The sequence below is a fragment of the Alosa pseudoharengus genome, unplaced genomic scaffold (genome assembly GCF_046254945.1).
Source record: "Alosa pseudoharengus isolate Yale_2024_CS ecotype anadromous, Long Island Sound unplaced genomic scaffold, YU_APseudo_1.1 YU_APseudo_1.1_scf_5, whole genome shotgun sequence".
Taxonomy (NCBI): Eukaryota; Metazoa; Chordata; class Actinopteri; order Clupeiformes; family Clupeidae; genus Alosa; species Alosa pseudoharengus.
The window spans coordinates 42,811,174-42,819,926 of NW_027468837.1; the positions used below are offsets into that span (position 1 = coordinate 42,811,174).

Sequence of the window (8,753 nt, forward strand, 5' to 3'; positions counted from 1 at the left end):
CTTACCTTAACCCTGACTCTAACGCCAACCCTTTTCCTAACCTTAACCCCAACCCAAACCCTTTTCTAACCCTAACCCCCACCCCGTTTCCTAACCCTAACCCCACCCCTCTTCCTAACCCTAACCCTAACCCCAACCCTCCTCCTAACCCCACCCCATCTCCTGCCCCTTATTGGCATCTACTCACACGGCATACAACACCTTCACCACACACTGAAACAACACTATACTGAATTCCAAACAACACACCCCACCTTCCAACACCACACACTCATCTCCGCATATAGACGCAATAAAAACCTCAAAGACCTCCTCATACGCACCACCTTCACCCGTCACTTACAACCCCCACCCCCTAAAGAAAACGTACACTTCACCCCTCACCTTTTTATCACCAATATTCATAGTCACTGTTCTGCACCCACCAATCCATTAAACTTAGACACTCCCAATTTAGTATATGTTATCACCTGCACTCACTGTCACATGTTGTACATCGGGGAAACTGGACATACACTACGCATACGCCTCAAACAACATCTGCACAACATACACAAAAATACACTCAACACTTATCTCGTCACACACTTCCAGACGCACAACATCACACATTTGAGGGTCTGTGGCCTTGAAGGGAACCCAGGCTGGACAATTTTACAGAGGAAAAGAGCAGAGAGATTGTGGATTTTAAAACTTCAAACACTACACCCACAAGGTCTTAATGAAAAATTAAATTAAAGTTTTAAACCACCCTGTGTCTTTTTTTACAGCTCCTCTCTTTTATCTCTTCTTTTTAACTTTTATTTTATTCATTTTTATTTTACTTTATTTTATTTGACTTTTAGATGGGAATAGTGGGGCGAGAACAACTGGCCAGTGCACAAATAGTAAAACCAACTACACACTAAAATAAAATGTTAATTCTAATTTACTAACCGCTGCCAGAGCAACTTTCTCTGTCTATGCTCTGCAGTGTTTCTCAAACTATGAGCCTCCTCGAAGAGTAGATTGCTGGCCCTCAGTATTTAAGGCTATATGCCCAGCGCTGCTGTCTGTTCATTTGTGGCACAATTGAATGGTGTTATGGAACCGTGGACCGAAAGAAAAAGAAACTAAATGTTGTGTGGTATAGAAGGCTGGTGTGTGGTATAGAAGGCTGGTGTGTGGTATAGGGGGCTAATGTATCAGTATAGTATATATACTCTTTTGATCCCATGAGGGAAATTTGGTCTCTGCATTTATCCCAATCCGTGAATTAGTGAAACACACTCAGCACACAGTGAGGTGAAGCACACACTAATCCCGGCTCAGTGAGCTGCCTGCTACAGCGGCGCTCGGGGAGCAGTGAGGGGTTAGGTGCCTTGCTCAAGGGCACTTCAGCCGTGCCTACTGGTCGGGGTTTGAACCGGCAACCCTCCGGTTACAAGTCCAGAGTGCTAACCAGTGGGCCACGGCTGCCCCCGTGGTGTGTGTGGTATAGAAGGCTTTTTGTGTGGTATAGGGCACTTGTGTAGGCTCTAACAGTTGGTTTTACAATAAGAAGCAAAAAGGCGACGAACGACCGTTTAGCCTACCTATCCTCATGATGTGGAGGATGCTCGTTAGCAGCCGTGAAGTCTTTTATTCTTAAGATGGCCTAATGGTGTAGCCTAGGCTACTGTCTACGAAGATGTAGGCTAAAATACAACTATCTACTAGCCTAGAAATTTAGACGCACCCTAGCGGCAGCAAATTACATTTGCTGCCAGGGCTAGTCTAGCAACTCTCCGTTGGCTTGTGAGCTTGAAAAATTAAACTTCTATCAGGCCAATCAAATCGTGTATAGAGTCTTAGGCGGGCTTAACATAATGATTGATGGCAGAGTTGCAATGATTTGGCTTGAATTCCCTGCTACTTGAAAACAAATAAGATGGATGTTGCTGTTGGCGAACAGTGTGACACGAGTTAGGCTTTTATTAAGTTGGCAAAAGTTTGAACTAGCCAACTAGCTCCGCTGGTTGGAAACGCATGGGACTTACTGTATAGCGCTGTCCTGTTGCGTACAGAGGGGATTTGAAAGACAACCGATTATCCCGCCCCTCGGACTGAGCACTGCGAACGGTGAGTGCCCAGACCCTACATTTTAATGTGGGTCTGGCTCGTCAGGCTAACTATCTACAGTCATCCAAAAATGAATTGCCAGAGATAGGCTATGAAGGGCAGCATTTTAAACATGGCAAGAATATTTTACCCGAACAGTTTGTTCTAATTTGTCTCGTGAAATTCGTGCTTGTGGACATCAATCACCTATCTTCTGTCCTTCTGTTTCAAGTTATCATGAGTGTCACTTGATTATATAATCACAACAAATGCTAATAAATGAAAACAGAATAGGCTTATGTGTTATAGCCTACAGGTCAGTTAGGCTAACTCCTGTATGTCAAAATAAACTGATTTGATCCTATGAATTTTAGCGATCACACACAACAACTTAACACAGCAACCTCAAACTCCACTGTTGAACCTAGGCTACTGCTTCAGTCATGTAAGAAATAAGCAGTTTATGAATTATCTTTACCCGTTTAATCAAGTCCACATGACCAAAATAACAGCATATTTAAAGCCTGAGCTAGCATAACAGCCTATAGCCGATGCTGCAATGGATAACTAATAAAAAGTTTCATACAATTAATGAACTTTATCACTCACATTCTGAGTTTTTCTGGGTGGTTATATATCCATTCAGATCGTCTTCGAATAAGCCATCGCTGTTATATGTTATAATATATGTTACAGGATTCATGACTTTAACGCCATTAATGTTACATGATGCTGACTGACGCTGGCTATAACTCTAGGCTACCGTTTTAACGTCTGCTGACTGCTGAGTCTGCCTACCAAAGTCGCTGTTCAGTTGAAGTTAAATGATCAATTATTGTTTGATTTTGTGTCAACTTTCAGAGGGAAGACATCAGTGTTTCCCATACATTGACTAATCATTTAATTTAATTTAAATAAAATATAAGGTCAAATCCTTGCATTGCCATTGAGCTGCGCTTTTTACGCACGCAGCCTTTCCTTGCCCCGCCCCGCTCTCTCTCGTAGCCCGCTGCCCCTCCTCTGCATGTGCATTTAACAAAATATTCACGATTGTTGAAGGATTGTTGACATGAAAAACGTCAATAGAAGGCTGTTGTGTGGTATAGGGGACTGGTGTGTGGTATAGAAGGCTGTTGTGTGGTATAGGGTTCTGTTGTGTGGAATAGAAGGCTGTTGTGTGATATAGAAGGCTTTTTGTGTGGTATAGAGGAATGTTGTGTGGTATAGAGCCGGAGTAGCTAATCTGAAGCTTCGGGAGGATTCCTAGTGGGCCGCTAAGGTTTTGGGCTGGTCTGAATATTGTTAGCTTAAAGATATTGGTATAGGGCATTATTGTGTGGTAAAGGGAATTATTATGTGGTATAAGGCATTATTGTGTGGCATTGTTGTGTGGTATAGGGCATTATTGTGTGCCATTGTTGTGTGGTATAGGGCATCATTGTGTGGTATAGGGCATTATTGTGTGGCATTGTTGTGTGGTATAGGGCATTATTGTGTGGCATTGTTGTGTCGTTTAGGGCATTATTGTGTGACATTATTGTGTGGCATTATTGTGTGGTATAGGGCATTATGGTGTGGTATAGGGCATTATTGTGTGGCATTGTTGTGTGGTATAGGGCATTATGGTGTGGTATAGGGCATTATTGTGTGGCATTATTGTGTGGTTTAGGGCATTATGGTGTGGTATAGGGCATTATTGTGTGGTATAGGACATTATTTTGTGGCATTGTTGTGTGGTATAGGGCATTATGGTGTGGTATAGGGCATTATTGTGTGGAATAGGACATTATTGTGTGGCATTGTTGTGTGGTATAGGGCATTATGGTGTGGTATAGGGCATTATTGTGTGGCATTATTGTGTGGTTTAGGGCATTATTGTGTGGCATTATTGTGTGGTAAAGGGCATTATTGTGTGGTATAGGGCATTATGGTGTGGTATAGGGCATTATTGTGTGGCATTGTTGTGTGGTACAGGGCATTATGGTGTGGTATAGGGCATTATTGTGTGGCATTATTGTGTGGTTTAGGGCATTATTGTGTGGCATTATTGTGTGGTATAGGGCATTATGGTGTGGTTTAAGGCATTATTGTGTGGTTTAGGGCATTGTTGTGTGGTATAGGGCATTATGGTGTGGTATAGGGCATTATTGTGTGGTTTAGGGCATTATTGTGTGGTTTAGGTTATTGTCCCTAACCCTTGTCCTACCCCACCGCTGGTCCTTAGATACGCAGTGATGCTGCGCTGTTGGGATCCAGAGGCCGACCGGCGACCCTGTTTCAGCTCGCTGGTTGCCGAGGTGATGAGCATCTTGTCGGGGCTGGAGGGGGAGCACTACATCAGCCTCAACGTCACCTACGTTAACCTGGACCAGCCGCGGCCATACCCTGCCCTGACCGACTCCGCCGACGAGCAGGACAGCTCAGACGCCGAGTCCACGTAGCCACCCGCCACTCAACACATCTCCTAGCAACCAAGGGTCTGAAGTCAACCCATCATGAAAGAGATTATTTATAAAAGCATCAAGCCGTGTGTGTGTTGGGGGGGGGGTGCTTGGTTCTTACTGTGAGCTGTGTATGTGTGTGTGTGCTTAGCGTAAGCAGTAGGCCATGTGTGTGTACACACCTCCCAACACACTGCTGAGAGGCAGCACTGACACACACACACACACACACTGCTGAGAGGCACAGAGTTGTTTTCAGTCATTTATAAAACTAAGCTTGTCAGATTTTTCTATTTGAAGAAAATAAAATCCCTTCTTAATGTGTGTGTATATTTTGCACAATACAATTGAGCAAGTCTGTGTAAATGATAGTAAATATTGCCTGGATTTCTGTGTCTAGTGATACGTTGCTATACAGTTATATTGTGGAACTTAATAAATAAAACATTTTTATTAAATGTTGAAGGTTAACAAATGTGTGGTTTTGGGCTTTCTGCTTCATCACTTGATTTAACCCTCTATTGCATGAATGATCACCTACTGTATACCTTAAAAAGATGTTTAATCGTGTAATCTTTTAATGTGTAATCTTTTAGAAATTAACTAAATTAAGTTTACTGAAAATTAAGTTTACTAAAATGTAACTGTATTTTGGGCAATAAAGTGATGATATCATGGTAATATTATCATAGTGTAGTCCGCCTTGGAAAATAAATAGCCTTCGTGTAGGGACATAAAGTAATGATTTTGATCAAAACCAAAGTTTATAGAAAATAATGTCATTTTTTTGATGACTATTTCATTTAGATGACTTTCATTTCCCAAATTCATAGGGTTCTATTGCAGTCAGAGGACATATTCAACTGTAGTGTAGTCACAGAGCCCTCCCCTTCAGAAAGTGTGCAAATCCATACCGTACACAGAGAGAGATATAGGTATCCTTCACATATCCTCCTGACAGATTTCTCCTGATCTGTAAAGCCATGCCTCATCCATATCTGGGGTCACACACACAAGGGTCAACCTAACCTAAAGCTCCCCGTGCAGTTCACACTACAAACACACTGGGCATGCCTTGGATGGCTCCACAGCAAGTCAGCCCACTTATTACACCATTTATAGTGAGAGGAGAGAGGGGTCACCCCATTTGCCTTTAAACTTGGGCCTCTGAGGTGTTAAAGCTGTAGCCAAAGAGACAGGATGGCTGACTGCAGCCTCTATCCACTACACACATCAATGTTTTCCTCCTCATTACTGCATTATAGCTAATCCTGACACTTCTTTGGTGGAAGAGACAACAACGTGCCTTTATCTTTCCCAAAATGGCAAACAGAAATGATGAAAACAGCATGTCTAGCTGATTGTGTAGTGAACAAGAACACAAAATACATCTTTACAGTTCCAGTCACTATACTACTTTACCGCTCCGCTCACTATACTACTTTACCGCTCCGGTCACCATACTACTCACTATACTACTCACTATACTACTTTACCGCTCCGGTCACTATACTACTCACTATACTACTCACTATACTATACTACTCACTATACTACTTTACCGCTCCGGTCACTATACTACTCACTATACTACTTTACCGCTCCGGTCACTATACTACTCACTATACTACTCACTATACTACTTTCCCGCTCTGCTCACTATACTACTTTACCGCTCCGGTCACCATACTACTCACTATACTACTCACTATACTACTTTACCGCTCCGGTCACTATACTACTCACTATACTACTCACTATACTATACTACTCACTATACTACTCACTATACTACTTTACCGCTCCGGTCACTATACTACTCACTATACTACTCACTATACTACTTTCCCGCTCTGCTCACTATACTACTTTACCGCTCCGGTCACTATACTACTCACTATACTACTCACTATACTACTTTCCCGCTCTGCTCACTATACTACTTTACCGCTCCGGTCACTATACTACTCACTATACTACTCACTATACTACTTTACCGCTCCGGTCACTATACTACTCACTATACTACTCACTATACTACTTTCCCGCTCTGCTCACTATACTACTTTACCGCTCCGGTCACCATACTACTCACTATACTACTCACTATACTACTTTACCGCTCCGGTCACTATACTACTCACTATACTACTTTACCGCTCCGGTCACTATACTACTCACTATACTACTCACTATACTACTTTACCGCTCCGGTCACTATACTACTTTACCGCTCCAGTCACTATACTACTCACTATACTACTCACTATACTATACTACTCACTATACTACTTTACCGCTCCGGTCACTATACTACTCACTTTACTACTCACTATACTACTACTACTACGACTGCTCCAGTCACTATACTACTGTGCTTTTGAAGACCGGTAGACAGGTTATTTAAGTGATGAGTAGATTTAGCCAACTTCACATTGCCTGACAGGTTCTATTTAAGTGATGTGTAGATTCAGCAAGGCCGTAATCATCCCTGGGTGTGTCTAGTGAAGTTGAATCCAGTTAAATTTGCTTAATTGGTTAATTTAGTAACTAAGGGAGTAATTGCTTTTTCACATAGGGCCAGGTAGGGTTGGAATGATTTTTTCCTTAAATAAATGAAATCATCATTTAAAAACTGCACAAGTTTTTACCCTGCTGAAAAAAACAGCCTGACCAGCTAAAGGTGGTTTGCTGGTTGACCAGCTTGTTAACCAGCTTGTTTGACCATCCTAAGATGGTTGACCTGCTAGACCAGCAAAACTCTTGCGAAAACATACCTTCAGCTGGTTTTCCCAGCTTATGATGGTAATTCAGCTGGTTTCCTGCCGACTACGCACTCTAGTGGGCAGCCGTGGCCCACTGGTTAGCACTCTGGACTTGTAACTGGACTTGAGACCAAATTTCCCTCACGGGATCAAAAAAGTATACTATACTTTGCTTGTCGTACCACCTCAAGCTGGTCATTTTAGCTGGTGTTGCTGGTCTATAGTGCTGGTTTAACTGGCCATGCCAGCTTATGTTGGTCATTCTAGCAAACCAGCATGACCAGCTTGACAGGCTGGTCACCAGCATGACCATCTTGCACCAGCTGTATCCCACAAGACATGCTGGTCACACCAGCATGACCATCTTCCTCAGATGGTCACGCCAGCATATCCAGCTGGTGGCCCAACCAGCTACACCAGCAAAGACCAGCAAGAGCTGGAAGAAAACCAGCACATACCAGCTAAAACCAGCTACCAGCATAAGCTGGTTTCTAGCTGTTTTTTTTCAGCAGGGTACCCAGGTTATCTTTACCTAATATTTAAATTAGTTTGCGTTGCCTTTGTCTTACTAAACTAAAAATTGTTTAATAATAGATTAATAACGTATCTATCTATCTATCTATCTATCTATCTAACATTTTATTGACAAATATGCAACATTAAAAGAAATAGGGACTAATGCTTTCTCACAGCGCTGTGAGTGTGTTATCTATGATGAGCATGTGTGTGTGTGTTGTGTGTGTGTGTGTGTGTGCCAGTAGAGGGCAGTGTGGTGTAGCTGTCTCTGGCTGCAGCAGCAAAAGAAGAGAGGATGCTTCCCTTCACTCATATGAGGTCCACACACACACACCACACACACACCATACACACACACACACCATACACACACACACACACAAACACACCACACACACACACTCATACACACACACATATCTGTCTATACGGTTCATACTATGGCCATGCATATCTGTCTGTATGAATCTAATCTAATCTAAAACACACTACACACACTAATACACTACACACACTACACACACTAATACACTACCCACACTAATACACTACACACTACATACACTACACACTACCCACACTAATACACTACCCACACTAATACACTACCCACACTACACACACTAATACACTACACACTACACACACTAATACACTACCCACACTACCCACACTAATACACTACACACTACACACACTAATACACTACACACTACCCACACTACACTAAACACTAACACTGCATGAAAAGTGTGATTTTCGTCAGTATGCATCACTGTAGATTGTCTTGGAAGTTCCGGTTAATGGCTGTTCACGGCAATTTGCCGAAAACTGCCATGAATTGTCAGAAATTGACGTGGGCCTTGCTTGGCAGTCGTCCCCCCATGACCCCCCTCCTCCTAATTCTAGGGGAGGCTTTAACCAGAGGCGTATCAAGCTTTTTAAAAGTGTG

The 8,753-nt window shown here is 42.6% G+C and overlaps 1 protein-coding gene across 1 annotated transcript in view; it reads left to right on the forward strand.

Annotated features, from left to right (window-relative positions):
• Window positions 1-4,943, forward strand: part of mst1rb (macrophage stimulating 1 receptor b) — a 176,834-nt gene extending 171,891 nt beyond the window's left edge. The window contains exon 21 of the mRNA XM_076268443.1: window positions 4,304-4,943. Coding sequence (XP_076124558.1) covers window positions 4,304-4,520 — 217 coding nt within the window. The 3' untranslated portion in view covers window positions 4,521-4,943. The remainder of the gene's footprint in view (window positions 1-4,303) is intronic.
• Window positions 4,944-8,753: the final 3,810 nt, after the last annotated feature.